General features: G+C 38.7%; 3 protein-coding genes across 5 annotated transcripts in view; 2 read left to right on the top strand and 1 right to left on the bottom strand.

Moving 5' to 3' along the window:
• The window catches only part of prlrb (prolactin receptor b), an 8,705-nt gene extending 8,096 nt beyond the window's left edge, over window positions 1-609 (bottom strand). The window contains exon 1 of one of the 2 annotated variants that reach the window (XM_032515519.1): window positions 319-609. The gene's annotated coding sequence lies outside the window, so the exon portion shown is untranslated. The remainder of the gene's footprint in view (window positions 1-318) is intronic. The other variant, XM_032515520.1, reaches the window with a different exon arrangement.
• A 592-nt stretch (window positions 610-1,201) lies between these two features.
• Window positions 1,202-14,255, top strand: malt1 (MALT paracaspase 1). 2 transcript variants are annotated; one of them, XM_032515500.1, is made up of 17 exons: window positions 1,202-1,527; window positions 2,377-2,543; window positions 2,969-3,090; window positions 3,967-4,114; window positions 4,344-4,522; window positions 4,897-4,993; window positions 5,101-5,148; window positions 6,939-6,962; window positions 7,561-7,605; window positions 9,333-9,536; window positions 9,661-9,838; window positions 10,793-10,864; window positions 10,964-11,091; window positions 11,505-11,654; window positions 12,425-12,582; window positions 12,862-12,987; window positions 13,228-14,255. In XM_032515500.1, exons 1-17 carry the CDS (start codon window positions 1,379-1,381, stop codon window positions 13,717-13,719), a joined length of 2,487 nt encoding a protein of 828 aa, XP_032371391.1. In that variant the 5' UTR covers window positions 1,202-1,378; the 3' UTR covers window positions 13,720-14,255. The 2 variants fall into 2 exon arrangements, with proteins under 2 accessions (XP_032371391.1, XP_032371392.1); XM_032515501.1 differs by lacking the exon at window positions 5,101-5,148 and having other exon boundaries at window positions 1,203-1,527.
• Window positions 14,256-15,589: 1,334 nt separating this feature from the next.
• emb (embigin) lies at window positions 15,590-21,208 on the top strand. The gene is made up of 9 exons (XM_032515551.1): window positions 15,590-15,899; window positions 17,778-17,858; window positions 17,959-18,142; window positions 18,508-18,590; window positions 18,789-18,925; window positions 19,073-19,234; window positions 19,883-20,000; window positions 20,085-20,115; window positions 20,223-21,208. Exons 1-9 carry the CDS (start codon window positions 15,827-15,829, stop codon window positions 20,281-20,283), a joined length of 930 nt encoding a protein of 309 aa, XP_032371442.1. The 5' UTR covers window positions 15,590-15,826; the 3' UTR covers window positions 20,284-21,208.
• The last annotated feature ends 96 nt before the right edge of the window (window positions 21,209-21,304 follow it).

Below are 21,304 nucleotides of genomic sequence, written 5' to 3'. Positions count from 1 at the left end.
TAGCTTGTGCGAGTATACAAGCCTACCACCGGCATTATGACATCTTATAACAACATCGTTATTAATAAATCAGCAGAAATGCAACTGATGCCTGTGATAATCTCCTTTGATGCTGACTCGTTTCCTTTTTCCATTAGTTTTTAGTTATAGTGGACAAAATACTATATTACACTACACTAATAAAACTCAAACGAAAACTTCATTACTTCAAACATAACTATTTTGAAACGCATTTATGCCAACAACTGCAAGGACTGTTTAACAAAATTAAAGTATGGGTCAGAAATACATATTATTACAGCTCTAAAGTTTACTCACCTGTTCAGGTGTCGACCTTCGCTACATTTAACTGATGTTGACACAACAACAGAGGAGAAAGTAGCCTTCTTCAGCCATGACAGTACCATTGGCGGTCTCAACACCTGACAACCGGCGAGTCTGACACCTCAGGTATGATAGGATGTGAGGAAGAGAGGTGTCCTATGCCTGAGTCATGATGAAGGGGAGGGGTTTGTTGTCGTCACAACTTGCCCACCTGAGTGACGCCAGATATCGCACCCGGACCAAGATGTCTCTCTTCTAGGCTACTTGTTTGATTGAATACACTGTAAACAAATGTGCTCACACACGTATGCAGATTCTTCTACGGAAGCCCGGTCTCAGCTGAGAAATAAAGAAACACGCCTATCCATGCGCACAGTTTGCAAATCTGTATGGCGGCAATTCTGCCAGCCATCTCGAGCTAGCTATTATTTAGCAACGTTTAGCTTTTTCCCCATAGTTGAGGTGATCATGTTCATCATGTTTAGCTAATTACTGAAAAGAGGTCAAATTGATCTTGAACCCTAAATCCTCAACATGTGCGTGTATGTTCTGTTGGGGAGCATTTTTAGCCAACCTGCAAATTATAATTCTCATTTAGTATTTCCCCCAAAAAACAACAACGTTTATCTACGGTGCCTTATCTTGACACATACTTAATCTTTGGCACAGGCAGCCCGCACCGTTCTCTCAATTCACGTGTTTCCTAGGATGGCAAAGGCATGGGGACATCACGTACTCTCCCTCTGGCGGCTGGCACTCACGGCTGGTTTGGTAGGGTTAGGTTAGAATGTCAGGGTGAGCCAATCAGAGATAGAGTAGGGCGGGACATGTCTTCGCCCTCCTGGGAAAAAGATACTCGCGCACCGGCGGCGGTGGGGAGACTACGCTGGGGAAAAACCCAAGACAGTGCATCAGCAGAAGTAGGTGTGTCTGCTGACTTTTAACATTTCTTCCAGGAAGTCGAATTTTTGTCTTGAAGTTAAGTGCTGTCCGGTGTAACCGGGTGTAACAGCAGTGCCTCCAGCCTTTTGATAAACTTTTGTTGCTGGCCGTCATGTCGGATTCTTTGGACCGGTCCACCAAGATCCACTTGTTGAAGGAGCCTGTTGTGAAGAAGCTCTGTGAGGTGTTGGAAAAATCCAGCAATAGAGGATGGCGAAAACTTGGAGAGATAGTCGGCAATGACAAGCGTATTAAAGTCAGGTAGGATGAAATTGAGAATTCAGACTGTAAGCTGTAAAAATCACAATGCTAAAATAGCGTGTCTGACATCCTGTAGCCTATTTTATGTTATGACTTGTGAAATGCTTTCTTGTATGCTAGGTAGTAGTAATAGGCCATACTCTGTTTGAATACACTGTATATTTTAGAATTAAGTGTAGGCCTACATAATTCTCGATTGTGCTGTTCAGCAACAGCAAGCAACAGACTGTTTGCATTATAGATTTATTATCACATATATAATTGACAAGTTGGGAGAGAGAAAGTTTACACACAAGAACAAAATTAAACGAAAAAAGATGTGCACAGATGTAAACAATACTTTTTAATAACGTCAGAAAAATAATGATAACCTAAATTCAGTCATTTTTTTTGATGTTCTTGTTTTTAGATATATGCCAATCGATTTAGAATTAAAAACAATTCCCAGTTCTGTGTTTTGAAGTTTTGTGCTGAAGCCAATACCCTATTGTTGACATTTAGATCATAATTGTATCTTCAGTCGTGATTACAATATTTAAAACAAAATAACACTGAAATAACAAATAAATCCATAAAGTCATCACCATGTAGCTTTGGCATTATCATACTATTACCTAGATACTATATAATTGCTGTCCAGCTCTTTCCTGTGTATAATAACCACATGTTTATGTTTGATCATCTTTTGTGAAGTTGGCTGTCTAGATTTGTATCCTCCTGTAAGTTTAGGTAAATATGTTGAGAGCTACCGACAACCTGAGTTGAATTCCCTGAATGTGTCGACGTAATTGGCCGATAAAGTTGATTCGGATATCTGTTAATGGTGTGCTGTCAACCTCTTGCATCCAGCTCAAACGACATGGAGATGTGCTCTCTGAAGGTGTTGGAGCTAGAGGGAAGCCCGAGTCGCATGTTGCTGAGGTTGATGGGAGAACGAGGCTGCACCACAGGTCACCTGGTTGAATACCTCCAAATTCTCGGCAACTCAGAAGCCCTGCAGTGCCTGAAACCATCAGGTACTGTAAAAAAAAACCGCCCCCAAGCTTGTTGTTATGTTGTAGTAGTAAGTATCCAAAGCAGGTAGGTCATTTTTCTCTGTGCTGTATGTTTTAGTTTAAAAGGTAAAATATGACACACTTTACTTGTGTTGACACATACAGTACGTAGCCAGCCAGATTACAGTCAGTGTAACACTAAACAAGCTTATCATTCAAGCAGGGTTCAATCAGTTTGGGTTTTTGAAAGAGGAAACGTGTTTGTTTACTCAAGGACTGTAGTATTGTCGGGCGGTTAATACAGTGACACTGCATTTACACCTTTTAACCCACTTGGGTAATTTTGATATGAAACATTAAATGTCATCTTTGCTACAGATATGTAACCTGTCTATAATCAGTGTGACAGATTGTAAATTCAAAGTGAAAATCTGCTCGATGTACAGCCCTTCAGATCCTCATTCAGCCCCAGTCAGTGGCTCTCATATCTGGCCACAATCTTCGCCTGAGCTGCCACGCTGTGGGAAAATCTCCAGTACAGTACCAGTGGTTCAAGACCAAGGAAGAGGTGAGCTTTTATCACAATACATCAGTATCCCTGAAAAGTATTGTTTGGCACAGGACTTAAACTGCAGTTAAAGTGCCATCTTAACAGGTCTGGGCTTGAAGTCTTCTTCACCACTACTACATTTTCCTGGTTTAGATGCCCAAACACAAAACAATGCCTACTCATGACTCCATGTTGCAGCAATAATAGTGCAGCTTAATTAACTTTATGGTCCATTTTTCTGTTGTACTTAACTGGCTACTAAAAGAAGCTGATATAAAGATCAAAAACACGGTATCGGTCCACAATGTTGACATACATTGCATACTGTAGTTTTGGCATTGCAACACCCTGTGCAAATATTTAATTCCCTTTCGGACACTCAGCTTGTCCACTGTCCACATCAGAAAGGAACTAAAATAACCTAAATATCAGAAAAGATCAATATAGAGTCTGTTAAGCTTTCCAGGATGTTTACCTGTATTTAAAGGACATGTAAAATGCATAAACTCTTAGCTGCAAAATGGTTTCCTGCAGGTGTCTAAACAGGCTCTTAACTTAGCGAAAACAGCACAATACTCGCATTACAAATGTGCTACATTTTATATGTTGAGCCACTGAAATTGAACTGGACATTTTCAAATTACTCACTGTTCACCTCTCCTACCAACATCTGAAACCAGATTACTTCAGAGCTGGCTATCCAAAATTTCCAAAAGAGAAGTTACACATGTTTTTTAAGAGTTAATAGAGTCAGCAAAAGAAAGTGAATATGAATTGGGTGGTAAGGAGGTGAGATTTTAGTTTGCAGACGCGGACCGTTGTTTCTCTTCTGTACTCTAATAATGTTACACTTTGCATATTAGTAAATGTAATTCACATTTTTCACAACCTCAGGTGCCAAACAGCTTCTCCCCAGACCTGGTGATAAGTCCAGTCCATCTGAAGGATGCTGGCTTTTACATCTGCAGGGTCAACTGTGGAGATACTTTTGAATTCAGCCAGTGGGCTCAGGTGGACGTCCTGAATGTCACCATGTCTTGCGGTAAGATATTGTACTGTGCTCTGTGTACTGTGGTTATAAATGCATTGTTGATGTTTTTCTCTTTTCATTTGAGTACTTTTGTTGTTCTATATATTTTGGAAGTGTCTGCATTGATTGAAGGACAGGACATTTGACTCCTGTGGGAATTTAACTCCTAATTTTAGTACTATTTCAAATGAGAGTATAGTAGATAATATACTAATGACGTTTCCTCTCTGTCCAACACCAGGGCAGAGTTATCATTCCTTAGAGGGTCGGCTGAAGTTGGTGATCCAACCCCAGCCCCAGCGGCTAAATGTTGGAGAAACCCTGCAGCTGGAGTGTGGAGCTGTGGGACGGCCGATCCCTCGATACCAGTGGCACAGAAATGGAGTTCCGGTCCCCAACGCCACAAAGAGGAAACTCATGGTGAGGAGAGGTTGTTATAGAAGATGTATGACTCTATATTACTGTTTCAAAAATTCTACTTTGCAGGCGCCCAAATAGCTCAGTTGGTAGAGCGGGCGTGCATATAGAGGTTTACTCCTCGACGCAATGACCGTGGGTTCATCTTCAGCCTGCGGCCCTTTGCTGCGTGTTGTTCCTCCTCTCTCTCCTCTTTCATGTCTTCAGCTGGCCTGTCAAAAATAAAGGTGTAAAATGCCCCCCCCCCAAAAAAATCTTTGTTTGGAGGATATTTTCTCTGTTTATAGTTATCATACGTTACAAGACGCAAACATCTTACTTGCTTTCTTACTTTTTTAGGGAACAAGGCTTAATAAAAAGGTGTCTGTGTATTTCAGATTCCTCACTCGATGCAGGATCAGCACGGCAGGTATCGTTGTGAGATCAGCAGCAGCACAGAGAGAATGTGGACCAATGAAGTGGACGTTGTTATTGGTATGTCACACTTCAATACGTTGTTCGACACTAGAATTACAGTCCAGTAAAACAAGCTTTATTGTCTTAATGTCTGAGTGAATATTTGCTCTGCTCTTGACTGAAAGCACCGAGGATATCTGTCCAGATTTCAGAGGCAACGGAGTGCTCTGAAGGTAGAGTTGAAAGCACTGGTGCATGTTAAATGACAGTAGGGTAGCAACTAGCAGGCATTTAGCTGCATGCAAATGTTAATCAACGGCACATAACTGCATGTGGGTCATGGGTTCGGATTTTTCAACACATAAACAATAACCAGCACAAGGTTCACAGGGTTTCATCTCTAGGTTTCATGTGCATGAATTTAGTTTTAACTAATCAAATAATTGTATGTTCAAGAATGGCAGTATTCTATATTTGTCTCCCATGAGAAGACCAAAACTAACAAGAAATGTATCCTACTAATGTGATCCTGTAGTATTGGCTGTGTTTTAAAATCCAAATATAGCTCATTCCTCTGTGTCATCATGCTCCATTGTTGTCTGAAACACTGACATTAGTAACCATAAAAAGTCAGGCTGTAGTTTATGTTGCTTCTGCTGTAAATGCTCACTAGAACACTTAATAATTATTAATCCACAGCTGAAAATAGTCCCCAACAAATAGACTTATTGCTTGTGTTTGAGTTACGTTTGCTAAAAACTACAGTGCCCAACTGTTTTAGGAAATTACTGAGCCTTTAAAAAAATAAAAAAATGAAAATTAGTGACCTGAAAATGACTGTGTTCAGTGGGCACCAGTGGACTTATGTACAGAAGTGAGAAACATACTGTGAGTTTTGATGTATTCATGGGAATCTTTGACAATAAGAAAACCACAGAATAACACCAGCCCTAATCTTTAAATTTAATATTACCAGTTCACTTTTCATGTGCATGTTTGGAACGGGATGTTTGCTTGGCCTGTGGTATTGCATCTTGCAGCTTTCTCGAGAACCGCTCATCCAAACAACTACACACTCGACACTGCGCTTCCTTGGGTCCTGAACATTACACCTGCCCTGACATTATTCCTTCACATACCCAAGTCGTGGCTACTCACGGTCAGAAACACCGGGGAAATGAAATCTGGCTCAAAGTAAAAAAAAAATATCAAGAGCAGACTTTACAATTAGGCAAGTTAGGCAACTACTTTGGGGCCCAAGGTAAAAAGGCCACAAACAGCTATATTGATTTATTATTATGTTAAGATATGAACAAATATTGATTATGTTAGCATTTTAACTCATTGTACCCCAAAATTGATTACCTTCTCTTTGACTAATAATAAAATAAAACACCAATGTGATGGCCCCAGCCATGGCCACACAACCAGCTTAAGAGCGCTTACGAGTGTTGGAGTCCACACTCGGGAGGGATCCAGGAAGTCTGCTGGCTTAAAGGGGGGCGCTTGGAGTAGGAGCAGCTTTATAGGGGAGGTGGCCTAATTGGACACTACCACTGCTTGTTATGTCTGGGGGGGTAGCTTTATTATCTCCTTAGATATCCTGGGGTGTAGAATTATATTTTATTGTGTGTTTTTGTTGAGTTAAGGATAAGTAAAAATACATTTCTTTTGGAATAAGTTTTTAGGTAGATTTTGCTGTTATTTGTAGTTTTTGTTAGTCTCCCTCTGTGTGTCAAAATCGGTCTGATCAGCCAATATATATAAGTCCCCTTTGTTTCTTTGGGAGTCGGTCAGTTGTATTTTTTTTTTTTGAGTCTCTTATGTTCAGAGTTTTAGTCACTGTTTGTTTATTTGACCTCAAAAAGGGCCCAAAACGATCTTCATTTTGTTGTAACTATTTTTTGGAATTAAAAACCCTTACTTTTGAACTTCCCTCTTCCTTAACTGCTTGGTCTATCACAACCAACTAAAACATGCTAATCTTATATGATGGTAATATATTTGTAATTTTGATTCCTAGATGATGTTTACGGCATTGGAGGAGGTAAGAGTAATCATATTCATTCAAGGAGAATTCTGGTAAACACGTAGCTCTGTTGTTTTTTCATTTAGAGTGCTGTCAGTAGAGAGAAAAACAAAAAACAATCGGTGCTGCCTATACTGCGTTATCCTCTTGCTAGAGTTAGCACCCAACAGGCTTAAACAGGGCAAATTTTAAACTTGTTTTTAGCCTCTAAACACGTTCAAAATGTGAAGGGATTCCTTTTCCTTTGAGTGAACACAAGGAATCTGACTGCGGTGGATATGAAAGAAATGCATGAAAGTTGTGCTAAGTCAGCTGTGTTTCACTTGTGTGTTGCACTTCCAATGACATTTTGAACATGTTTAGAAGCTAAAAACACGTTTAAAACTTGCCCTGTTTAAGCCTGTTGGGTGCTAACTCTAGTGGGAGGATAACACGGTGTAGACAGCACCGATTGTTTTTGCTTTTCTCTCTACTGACAGCACTCCAAATTTACAAATAACAGGGCTACGTGTTGGAATCAACCGGAATTTTCCTTTAAGTATTTATACTGATTTCAACACATTTTCCTCACACAGATCTTGCTCTATGATGCTTTTGTTCTGAAACCCAATTTTAGGTTCCAGTGAATTGTTCCTAAATAGTATTCCAGAACAACTTTATGGTAAGTGTCTTTCAACACATTTCTTTATGCAAGTGTTGAATTGTTAAAGTCTGATCAGCACATTCTCTGCTCTATTTTATATATAGCTGATGCACAGTTCCTCTACAGCAGAGGTTGGCAACCTTTTCATTGTGAAGTGCCATTGTAAAATGTTCTTGTTAATCTGTGTGCCGTATCAGCACGAAGCCTGCCATTATCTACCGAGCCCGCTCAAGCAGTGTTCTTTTTACTATATTCTATAAAGGAAGCAAAGATTACTAGCCAATCAGAAGCAGAGTATGACGGGTTTATGCAACATGCGGATGGGGAAAGACTCAATCAAACTACCATAAATAACAGGCCGTGCTCCTGCCAATGTGGCTGTGAAAGGTCATTTGACATGCAAATTGGAACATTACCAAAAAACTCTACTGCACACATGTGCTAGTGTGCCATTGGTTAAGCTACCGCGTGCCAATGGTGGCACATGCCCCTAAGTTGCTGACCCCTGCTCTATAGTATTTTTACTATTCTCTTTACTTATATTTATTTCATTTTTTTTATCTGTCTTGTACTTGTCCCCCTATCCCTTGCTGCTAGGCAACAGTGGGAATTTCCCCATTGTGGGATTAATAAAGGATTTTGAAACTGTGTTGTTCATTATGTCGGAATCTTATCTGACATCAGTTCCTCTCTCCACATAAAGATCCAAATAAATATGGGAAACTTGTAACATACGATAGCAGCTATATGGGCAGATAGAATAACACTTTACAGCCAGCAACAACAACAAAGTCCAAAAATACTACAGAATTATACCTCTAAAAATATTACTAGAGTATAATCAAACACTTTCTGACACACTGTCACCAGAAAAGAAAAAAATCAAGTAGACACTTAACATGACATCAAACCGCTATTGATATCATTGTCTTAGGTAACAGGTTCCACTTACTTCCTGCCTCTATTTCTTTGTAATTTCGATTTGTTTCATCACAACCTGAATTACTGGTGTAATGTTCAGTCCTGTAACAGATTTTTATAGTTCTTAAGGGGGAATTTGGTTCTTGCTGCAACACAAAGTACAGCATGTACAGTATGTCATAAAAAGTAGGATATAGAGTAAAAGTAACTGCCTGAAGCGTTCGTTGTGTGGCAATAAATTCTATCAAATTGGTAGCTTTATTTATGATTATTCACTTTTAGGATCCAGCTCCCAGCCTTCAAAGCTTTCAAAATATCTGCGTGAGTTGAGCGTGTCCAGTCCTATTTTTAATAAAAATCAAATATAGACATCAGTTGCAGCTTCAAGAATACTGTTTTTAGTCAGGCTGTAGTTTCTGTCATTTTGTCCACCTCCTGTTCTTAACAGGCTTTATTAGCCAGGTAGTGAAAAGTTGCCAACCATAAAATCTAATGAGTAGCTGAGTGCCCTTTTTTTCTGCAGTTTGTATTGTTCTTGTTTCAGATGCATGTGTTCTGGAGAAAACTTCAAAACTGTACAGTTCTCTGGGATCATTGTATTAAAAAATACAGAACAGAATAAAGAAAATTCAGTTGATTTTATACACTTTGCACCAGACTGGCCTTGACCACTATTGCAGTAAACACTGCCATCTTGACACTTATTTTAAATTGTAAGGTTCACTTGTCATTTCTAAAAGATGGTTTATTGATGCATATGAGTTGTTTTCTCTCCCATAGTTTTACAGAATTAATTTCTCCCTCTCCCTGTGTTTTCCTCCTAGCGACTGACAAAGTGGCCCTGCTGATCGGCAATCTGTCTTACCAGAACCACCCGCAGCTCAAAGCTCCCATGGTCGACGTGTATGACCTCACCAACCTCCTGCGACAGCTAAACTTCCAGGTGGTTTCACTGCTGGACCTCACAGAGTCAGAGATGAGAAACGCTGTTGACGAGTTTCTGTTGCTGCTCCACAAAGGAGTCTATGGTATGTTGGGAAATACAGTACACACCTGTGGATGGTTATAAATAGTAGATCCAGAAATACTCACTTCCCAGAACATGGATTGTTTGTTGTTTGAGGTAATAAAAATACACACTTCCTTCTTTAGGTCTGCTGTATTACGCTGGTCACGGATATGAGAACTACGGAAACAGTTTCATGGTGCCTGTAGACGCACCAAACCCGTACCGGTCAGCCAACTGTTTATGTGTGCAGAGCATCCTAAAACTGATGCAGGAGAAGGAGACAGGCCTCAATGTTTTTCTGCTGGACATGTGCAGGAAGAGGTAAGTCAATGGCTCATTCCTTCAAATTTTTTTTATTTAACTGGTATTTAAACTGTTACTTGTATAAATCAGTTCTTCTCTGCGCCCAAAATAAGACTTAATATTACTATCACAAAGGTAAAAACTGAATAAAATCACCTTAATATGTGACTTTTTAATTCAATATAAGAATGCATTAGAGTTGGTACAGCAGGAATAATTAGGCATGGGGTACTTCTTTAATATGTACTTTATTTATATAATTTATATCAAAGTAATTTCCCTATGCTCTTAAAACCTGATTAATTGTTGGGTAAAAATGTCACATACTAGTAAAAGATCAGCCAAAAGTGCTTGTTTTGTCCAAACAAGGGTCCAGAAACACAATGAACCCTAAAATATTCCATTTCTTATCATGGAAGACTAAGAAAAAACAGCAACTATTAATGTATTTGATATGTTAGAACAGGTTAACGGTTGTCCTTTTTTATTAAACAACTAACCAATTCATTTTCTGTCCCTCATCTAAAACAATTAATCGACTAATCATTTGAGCTGTAGTTTTGATACCTAGTTTAAGTTGAACCTCTTCTTCTCTGCAGTGTTTTTATTCATTGTTCTCTTTTGTTTAAACTTTTGAATCACATTTTTTAAAGATCTGTTTTACAATTGGGCCTTTATTGGATAGATGACAGTACACAGATAACTAGGAATAAAGAAATGGGTGGAGAGAGACGAGTATGACAACAAAGGTCCTCAGCCGCAATCGTACCGCCTGCAGTATTAGGTTACCAGAACACCTCTTTACCTTAGTTTTAATAGCATGTACATAGTTTTTGTGTGTAATCCATAGACTGTATAAAATAGGTGTAATTCCACAACAGGACCTTTTAAGGAGTTCTTTTCTCTCCGGCATAGAGCTTTTTGAGATTTATTGCCTTGGTTTACATCTTTCAAAAAATGAACATTTTCCAGGAATATTCATGATGACAGCGCTCCAAACATTGTCCTAAGGGTTACAGCCAACATTGTCTTCGGATACGCTACGTACGTTTAATCCATCAATTATCTTTCAAAATTAAATATATACACTTTTTGTTTTCAAAAAATATATAAAATGTGTTTTCTTCGTTTTTGGCTGTTTAGGTGCCAGGATGCCGAGGCTTTTGAGCTGAGTTCCAGCGGCTTCACCAACGGTGTGTTTGTCAAGTTTTTAAAGAAGCGGCTGCTAGACGATGAGAAGATCACCGTGGTGCTGGACAGAGTCGCTGAGGGTGAGAGAAATATTGATATAGATAATAATAATAATAAAAGGATTTGTCATACATGCAAAAGTAACATTTTACTGTAATCTTGAGTTCTTAAAATTAATTTGTGATTGAGACCATGACAAATTAAATGATCATTTTTCAGTGGGGTTATGAAATGGGATTGTTTTACAGTTGTTGGATGTGTTTCTGTTTATTTTAAGAAGACTAATACAGTTAATTAAATATATCTTGCTCTGCATTGTTAATGCCAAAATTGTATCAGCTTGTGGGCTAATTTTCCATTTTAAATGCAGGGTAAGGGAAGGAAAATGACTTGAGGTTGCTGTAAGATGCAGTTACTGTCAAACAACGTTTAGGATGCGAAAGGGATATGTCTTTAACATTGTCTCATTTGATTTATCATTTTTCGTGTCCAGACATGGGTCAGTTTGACGCTACAAAAGGAAAGCAGGCTTTGGAGATCCGCAGTAGTCTGTCGGAGAGGAGAGCTCTGACCGATCCTATCCAGCCCGGCGACAGCGCTGATCTTGCTCACTATCGCAGCCTCCAGTGGGCAAAGACTCACGGTGAGTTTACAGTATAACACAAACTTAAATTTAAAGTATTTGTTTTGCACTTGTTATCACTGTACTGGAAAGCCCCTATTTGCTCACTGCTGCTCAGTACTGCACACTCAGTCGACTGTTGACTGTTGATACTGCTTATACTGTTCACAACTGCACACATGGGGGCTTCTTGAGACAATCACGCTGTAGTTGAATACAAGGTTGGAAAAGTGAGAAACACCTGATGACAATCACCTTTTTCATTAGCTAATAATAATTTGCTTACGGAGCAAAAAAACGAGCAAGAAAAAATTGGTAGTTTTGTTGTGATTATTCCGACCCGGTAGACCACCACACTGCCAGTAGATTGTTTCCTGTAACAGTGGTTTCCAATCGATTCGGCCTGTGAACCCATTTAATTAAGTAATGTCAACTTATAACCCTCTTATCACAGGTTATGGCCTCAATTATGAACACTTCCAACTAAACTTTATTTTTTTCCTTCTAAGGTTATTTAATTTGAGGGTTTTTTAGAGACATCGTGTTGGTGAAAGTATCAAGCATATCACAAGAAAATGCTGAGAAGTAAGAAATAACAGACATATTTTTGTTATTTCCTTCATCTTGTGATAGTCTAATAATAATAACAATAATAATACATTTTATTTAAAGACGCCTTTCTTGGCACTCAAGTACGCCGTCTCAAGTCTAGGCATGGGCCGGTTTGCAAGTTTTTTCATATCAATCCCATGTAAATAACTTTTTTTTTTTTTTTCTGAATGTCATTCCAGAGCTTCCTGAGAGTATGTGTCTCAACTTTGACTGCGGGGCTCAGATCAAGTTGGGCTTCGCTGCAGAGTTCTCCAACGTGCTCGTCATTTACACTCACATCATTAAGAAGCCCGAGGACATGTCCCTCTGCCAGGCTCACGTCACCGACTTCTCACAGGTCAGCATGTTGTCATGAACTCTGGTCATAAAGAAAGGGACAGGAACCATTTCCCAACAGGAACCTTTTTAGGGAAATTGGATAATTAAATCAGCATTTGATTAGAATTCACTTTTTTCACTTTAGACTTTAAGGGGAACAGCAGACAACTGTATTAACAAAGCAAAGCCACAAATTGTATGTGCCGTAAATGCACCTACAATTATTTGTGTTTGTGCATATGTGTTTGTGTGTTTATGCGTACTGTACAATGTCTCCTGCTTTTGTTCCTCACTGCAGGACCTTGATGTGGATCCTAAAGAGATGAACAGAGAGACTCCAGAGGAGACAGGCATCTACCTTCTGTCCAGCAACCTGCCGCAGCACTGTCTTTACACCAGAGTCAGCTCACTGCAGAAACTCAGGGTAAAAACAGGACAACAAACTCACTTAAACAAAACTGAAATTTGTTACTAACAAGAGTAAGAGTCTGCAGTCGTGCTTGACCTGTTGGTGGTTAATGAAAAATCAGGGGATTACCAAAATCCCAAGGATTAATGGATATCTGCATCAAATGTTATGACAAACCTCATAGTGGTCATCGAGATATTTTTAATAAAAATCACAAATAGGAATAATATTACTATTTCTCCTCTAATGAAACAGGAGGAGCTGGTCTTCACTGTGTGCCTCCAGGGCACTTTCACCGCCATGGATGACGAATCTGTCCACTGGACCAAAAGCATCAACATTGGCAAGCCACTGATCGCACGACTGGACCTAAACCGGGCCATGCGGCGAAATAGCTGCATGCAGACATGCGGGATGCCTCACAGCCCATCCCACAGTCCCTGTCACAGCCCCGGGCCCGAACACCACCTCCACCTTCATTACGGGTCACACCAAGCCCAGGACTACAGCCGCCTGTCACCGTCACAGCACCACTACCTGGACGTCTACGAGCGTGTTCAGGGTGCAATGGGAGGCTGTGGGGATTCCTTCTATGACCTCAATAAGTCTCGCTATGAACCTGTGTATGACTCAGCTGCTGGGCTTTCAAGTTCACCAGGCCGGCTCAGCATCCCTATAGAGACCACTGACGACATCAACGAGCTGCAGACGGTGTTCATCAACAGTCTGCAGCTTCAGCAGCCGTGAAAATGTCTAACGTTTTGTATCTGGAATATTAATGCTCTTTCTGTTATATGTTGTGACTTAATACGATTTTTTTGAATATTATATTCTTCCAGTTAAAAGCATTATTTTCCTCGACAAACTGAATTCCCGCATCCATTTTTAGAAGAATTAAAAAGTGTACTTCAGTAAACTGGGATAATTTCCGTAATCATGTTTGGCAGAGGTGTCAATTTACCAATAACTCAACGAAGAAAAGTAAAGATACTGGATGCTAATAGTCAAGATCACAGTTCTGATTTTTCTTCAGAGCTGGAATTGTACCTCATACAAACATTTGTTTAAAAAAAAAAAAAATTAGCCAAATGTGCACATTTGGTCTAAAAAACAATCTGCAGTCAGAGGAAAGGGAGGCTGGAGGAGCTCCCTCTGCTGTACAGGTAGAATACATATCTAAGACCATCAGCAGATTTTTTGTAATATAATTAACTAATTAATTAAAAGGAGAGAAAGTCATGGTTAAAGAAAAATAATGAGTAGATAATTTCACCCACTTTCCACAAAGCTTTTTACTCTTCTGTTTTTCTATCTTGTAGCTGTCCCCCCTCAGGATGGCAGTAGATGGCCTCTCTCTAAGGACTTACTTCTCCTCCACCAGCTACTCCCCTCAGCTCTCTGGGCCTGCTTACAGTAACTAATGTCAGCAGCACCTCTTCTATCCTTGTTTGTATCTTCATCTGCTCCTTACTCTGAAACTTTCTGAAAAGAGTTCCATTCAGTGAGTTTCCTGCTGGGATTTAAGGCCCTGTTCGCTATTCCCAACATGTTCATGTTGCAGCTTTTAGATTGTCCACTGCACACTTGATTATTATTTTTCCTGAGGTTTGAGGTCCATATCTGAATATAAAATAAGAGTGCAGCAAAAGTAAATTTAGTTCACCATGAAACCCTGTGGGCCGGTAAGCACAGGCATAACATTCTGCTCCCCAGTCCTAATGTATATTCATTTCTACATGTGACAATGTGGGACATGCTGTATTAATCGCCTTACATAAAAAACTGTCTGTGTCAGAATGCCCCACACAGTGATAAAAACAGCCAAACCCTGCATAATACAGAATGAGCAGAAAACTAGCCAACACCTTTTTTTGCTTTTATGCAGTAATTATTCTCATGAGGTTAGTAATAATTGTTAGTATTAGAGGAACAACTTATTAAGAAACTGGAGGAAATTGCATAAAAATAAGTTGACAAATAACTGTAAAGACGAAGGAAATTAGTAATTAGAAATAATTTAATGTGGAAAGACTAGAGAATGGTACAAAAACTGTATGAGCACACCTAGTCTAGTGAAGAAATTGATTACAAATAACCTCAATCGAAGGACAGAGTGAGATGTGAGAACCGTGTGTAATTGTGTGCATATCAATGGTGCATTTGACCCTTTTATAGCATGTGCATCCAGGATTCAATACATGAGGGTGTTAAACTCAGTGTTATTATAAATATTACTTATGGGTTGTTTCTTGGGGTGGGAAGAGGGCTGGAGTATCCTACGGAAGCACAGTAAGTCAAGTATACGTGAAATTACTTTTGATGAAATCTGTCTAAGAAAATGATCTTTTTTCAAATCTACTCTCCTTTATTAACATAGTGTACATTATCTAAAATCTACTTAAACAGAATTTCCTATTTAAGAGTATGCTCTAAAAAAAAAAAAAAGCAATCAGCTATAGTAAAAGTAGTTCGTTTCCCTTCCTGGCTGATTTAATGAGGGCTGGCTGGTCATGTCCTCTCACATAACACAATCTTGCAGAATGCAACATAAACATAATAGCACAACATCTTGTATTACACAAAGCAATTTTTAGCTTCAAAGCACCAGGAGTGTTAATTTCAGCATGGTCTGCCCTCGCATTACAGTGCAAGACAGTACACTGCAACACAGCATCAAGATATGAACCCCCTCTGAATAATGGATGGAGTCGGCCACCCACAGGCTGCAGGGTGATATCATGGCTGCGTCAGCTGCAGCTGAGGAAGGAGGGGTGGGTGGTGGTTTTTAGATGATGCAGCAGGCAGAGGGAGTAGAGAACAAGTAAGAAACAGAGAGAACAGAAGGGAAATAATCATGTCATCCTTCTGGCAGCAGCTCTTTTTTCAGATCCTCCTGCTTCTCGTCTTCTGCAGACACATCAATACAAGTAAATTATTATTTGGGTTTAATTTTGACTGTGTGTTGTGTTAAAACCTTGTTCTGCCACTCAGTGGTCTGTAACCTTGGGAAAAGCAAAAGAAAATTTCATAGGATTTCCACACCATCATGTAATACTGTATCTACCGTGACTTGAAGTTGCCGATAGTCAATGTATAAAATGTCAGGTTGGAAAATTACAGCATTTAGACAGCATTTACACATTATCACGGGACACTGAAACTCTACATGAAACCAAAAGCAATTAATTATTTAAGAATTTAAAAATAAATACTGTCATGCAAAAGAAAAAGTATATTATATAGCTGGGATCATCAGGGGTATTATAGAGATTGTTATTTTGACAAAGTGATAATTCATTTTAAAGCACAATGTTCAATATTTGCTATACATTTACATTTGGCTGTGGCTGCGCAGTTTGCCTTGATGTTGGTGATCGCAAGAGTTGTTTTTTATCTTTTTGTGAAGTATGGTTAATATGTTAATTTTCAAAGACTATAGCTGTATATGTTTTTATTATAAAACCCAAGAAAATTGATAAAGGAGATTTTTCTTTAGATATATGTTTGTCCTTTTTCTACATTAGATATCGGGTACACTACCGGTAAAAAGTTTGGGGTCCCTTACAAATTCCCATACCACTCCATTATAGACAGATGACCAGCTGATCTGAGTGGCTGGCTGATCTTCAATGCAATATCTACATTGCCCATTATCAGCAACCATTGATCCAATGTTCCAAAGGCACATTCTGTTCACTAATCTGATATCATGTAAAAAACACAAACTAGAAAAACACCAAAGAACACTTTTGCAATTATGTAAGCACATAATGTGATCTGAAAACTGCTGCCCTGGTTAAAAAAAAAAAAAAAACATGCAGCTGATCTGAGCTGGTATTCTGTCTACAATGAAGAGCAATGGAAATTTCTAAGTGACCCCAAACGTTTGACCGGTAGCATACTATGTATTTATTTATTTTAGTTTTTGGTTGTTTTAGCTTGTCTATATTTTCTTCATCATGACAACACGAACTTCGATCTGTGTCTCTTTGCATGAAAAGAGTTAAAATATATAATAATATGTATCAAGTACACATAGTCACTACTAGTTGTGGCCGTAGTTATCATGATGGGAACAAAGCTGGAAGTACAGGATTGCCAAATGCTGCATAAGCGGGTAGGTAGGGATAGTGGATGGGTCAAATACAGGACTTCTACCTTGGAGACCAGGGTTTGTGCTACAAAAATGAAAATGGGGAGTTTTTTTCAACTTTATAGAATAAACACAACTAGATTACATGCGTGCATGCGTCAACTTAACTAAGTAGTTTTGTTGCCTAAACATAACCAAACTGCAACAGTCTCACAATATTAATGACATTTCACACTGTGACCATTACTTTTTGAGATATGAGACCAAAAAAAATGCTCCTGTGGGTCGTAATTCCCGCTACGGACGGTACCACTCTAGCTGCCACTACCATGGAAACATTTAAGCAACGCATTACATTAGTAACCATGGAGCAGACTCCTAGCAAACTATATCATGACTCTAACAAAAATGTAGCAAGACACAAAACGTGTTTAATAAGAAAAGTTGTCTTTTACTTAGCACTTCCAGATATAGATAGCAACTCCTTTGTAACCATCATGAACACCCTGGCAACACCCTAGCAACCACCTAGCAAAACCCTGACCACCACTTTAAACATATAGCAACCATAATGCCTTTTCAATGATAAATAATATTCTAGCGACCATTTAGGAATACCATACCAACAATTTAGCAACACCCAAGTAAATAACTTTTTGTTCTTTTTGTTCAAGTTGGTGTGTGTTTAAATAACTATTTGTTTTACTGTCAGAGACAGTTGGTCCAACGCCCCCGCCACTGGTTTCCATCAGCAGTATCCTGCCAACAGATGTGAGGAGCGTTGTTCTCAAAGGTACATTTAAAAAGAATTTAGCTGTAAAACATAGTATTATGGCTGAGATGTGTTTTTTTGTTGTTGTTATGGGTTATTCCTTCCACAACTCTCCACGCAGGTGAAAGTCACACAGAGAATGTTGAACTGGTGAACCCTGTCAATCTGACACTGGAGTGTACCTGGACAGGTAATCAGAACAAACTACCAAACATAACTGGGTTTTGGAGAAAAGATGGGGATGAAGTTGAGAACAGCCGTCTCACAGTGCAGTTGGAGAACGATCAGTATAATCTCAAACGAGCGTAAGTACATGTAAATTATGTCACCCATTAATTGGCTGATAACTCAAATCCATGCATGTGTACATAGTGATTACAAAAATATTAAATAACATGCCAATACAAATGTATTTTTTTAATGGACAGCAGCTTGAGAACTCAAGTTGTATGTCTCAAAACTGTATTTTTTCAAATTTAATTAACATGAAAGCAAAGCACTTTGAATTGCTGCCACTGCTTTTTTGTGAAATTATAAATGACATCAACACATTTTGTTGCAGAATAGTCGTGTTTTGATGAAATAGCCACATATTATCTACAGACTTTTTAAAATAACATTCATCCTATATTTAACATATTATGTTTTTGTATCTATTTTTGCTTCACAGGTTCAGCATCGTCACTGTAAAAAACCTCGGAAATTACTCGTGCATGTTCGAAAGTGAGGCAAAAATAGACTTTGTTTTGGCAGGTAAAGATCCCATCACTTACTAAGTTGTACATGATGTTGCTGCATTTTACATTTATCAGCCAGCATGTAATCTTATCAGCTTGTTAAGTTCCTGCTTAATTATTATTAATTTAATGTATTTACACAGAGTATTTGTTTAAAGGGTGCTCTAAAGGGTGCTTTTTTAAAATTATGCTTTCTTTCCTTGTTGTCCACCAGCTCCAAACATGGGTGAGGTGCGAGATAAACCAATAGTCAGCTATGTGGGGGACTCGGTGGTGATTGCATGTAAAATGGAGGAAACCAAACCAAAGCCCAGCACTTGGAACTGGTACAAAGCAAATGGTACTGACAAGGTGGGTGAGATAAACAGAGCCTTCTTGTGTGTGGTTTTAAGTGAGATTTCTGTTGTTGAGATTGTGAAAGCCAACATCTGATGGAAAATACAATACATTTACAGTGTAAAAACATTTATGACCTCATTGGACTGATATTTGTTCCAGGAGCAGATCTTCACTGCTGCAGAGCCTCTTCGGTATGAAATCAAAAACGATGAGAGGAAGACCAAACTGGTGGTGTACAACTTGACGGAGGCTGACGGAGGCTTGTATTACTGCGGTGCGGTGTACTCCATCAACACCACGATGGGCCTTGTGGAGCTGAAGGTCAGATGTGGGAAGTACATTTACTCAAATACTATGCCTAAGTACAATTATGAGTGTTTGTAGTTGATGTATCCCGGTACTTATTTTTAAGAGAAACATGGGGTTTTTGCTCAACTAAATGTATCTACTTGTACCTTTCGAGATTTTACCTTAAAGAAATACACTAAATAAGTTTAACCAGTGCTTCTCACCACTATAAAAAAATGCAGTGTCTGCTATGGGTCACTTTTTATGTTTTAGTTGTTTGTAGATTCACCAAAAACAGATTTCCCCTTTTCAGCTGGTTTTGCTCAACAGTTTGAAACCCCAAGACATAAAACTCTCCAACATCTTCTTCTTTTCTACTGTGTTAATCCTCGCACGACCACTCCGATTTATCGTGTGACCTTCGGAGGGAGCTTGAACCCTGGGTTGGGAACCAAAGACTTAAGTGCATTTGAATTAGATAATACTAACTCCACCTTAAACACCCCATACAATAAAATAGTGGACCTTTTACTTTATTTACTTTAAGTACATATAGTTGACAATACTCCTGGACGGTTTTGAATACAGTAATTTTACTTGTAATGGAGTATTTTTTTCCTTCTCATACTGTTACTGTTTCTTAAGTGAAAAGTCTGAACACTTCTTCCACCACTGCTAAAGGTCATCAACTTTAAGGAGCCTCTGAAACCTTTCATAGCCATCGTGATCGAGGTGATCGTTCTGGTCGCCGCCATTCTGTTCTACGAGAGATATCAGTCCAAGAAAAACTACACAGCAGGTATTCAGACGCCATACGGATCCTCTTATGTTTGTGTGCATTGCACGTTGTATTTTAACGTGAAATCATCTGCCTTATTCTCAGGAAAAGAGATGAATGACCAAACTAACACACTGTAAGTACCATGACTATGGTGCTAAATTCTCTAAAGATACTTTTTGGAAGTTTATTAATGTTTATATTTGTAGGTTTTCATGATGTACATGTTCATTCCCTCATCAGGACACAAGGAGAAAACAATAAACCGGAGGAAGGGTCTTCAACGAGACAGCGGAAAGTTTAAAAACTGCAAATTCAACAGATCTTTATATGCTTTCAAATCTGTTGTTTGCTTGTTTCAAGATGTGAATTGCAGAGCTGTAAAGCAATATCTCAGCAACTATTTGAGTATGTTCACAAAAGAATGTGCAGTAACCACCACTTAATAATCATACCTTTAATTCACACACAAGTAGCCTTTCTAGATTTAAATTTGAACTTTGTAACACTGGAAGATGTATTTTTAATTTGTAAATGACAGTGCTGTTGTGACAGCTAAAAGAGCAAAGCATTTTTAATTTTTTTCCTTGTTTCAGCTTTATATGCACCCACTTCCTGTGGAAAAACTGCCATGTATCGCTATGCTGTTGACACCTCTTTCTCAAAAAGGAAGTGGGTTTTCTTTTGGGTAACAAGTTAAACCACTTTACTTTTGGTAAGGCCTATGCATTATGGTTTTTGAGCAGTCCCTTGCACTCTTAAAATACACTTACCTATTTATACTGATTGCAATAACTTTTTGTCCCTTTCTAGTTTGTCCTTGCAGTAATATGTGCCTAACATGCTGTATGTTAGTATAATGTGTATATCAAGATGTATCATCCTATATGCAGATGTTTGTTTTTAATTTTAATGTATCAGAAGGTGGTATTTCTCCAAATCATGACTTTCTGATTGTCTTTCAACTGTCTTTAGTTGTAAGCCTGCACTTAACCTGTAAGGTGTACCACAGTATTTGTTAACATCCAAATTGAAACTACACAACTCACTGCCTGGAATAACTGCCAAGCCTTTGTGTGAGCGGATATGGAGACAGAGCTTACTTAAAGGGAAATGCCACTGGGTTTTCTGTCTACATGTCTTATGTGAAAATAATTATATAAACACCAACATACTTTTGTTGAAGGGACAAGGAAAAAAATATGAAGAATAAAAGTTGATATCTCTAGTTCTGCTGCAGCAATTTTTGTCCTTTTTCTTAAGTCCAATGTAACAGGAGTGCAATGCTAAATAGAATTAGTCATACACTTTTAAAAGAGAAGTGG

This window comes from Etheostoma spectabile, chromosome 5 (assembly GCF_008692095.1).
Source record: "Etheostoma spectabile isolate EspeVRDwgs_2016 chromosome 5, UIUC_Espe_1.0, whole genome shotgun sequence".
NCBI lineage: Eukaryota > Metazoa > Chordata > Actinopteri > Perciformes > Percidae > Etheostoma > Etheostoma spectabile.
This window is presented reverse-complemented; position numbering and strand designations above follow the sequence as displayed.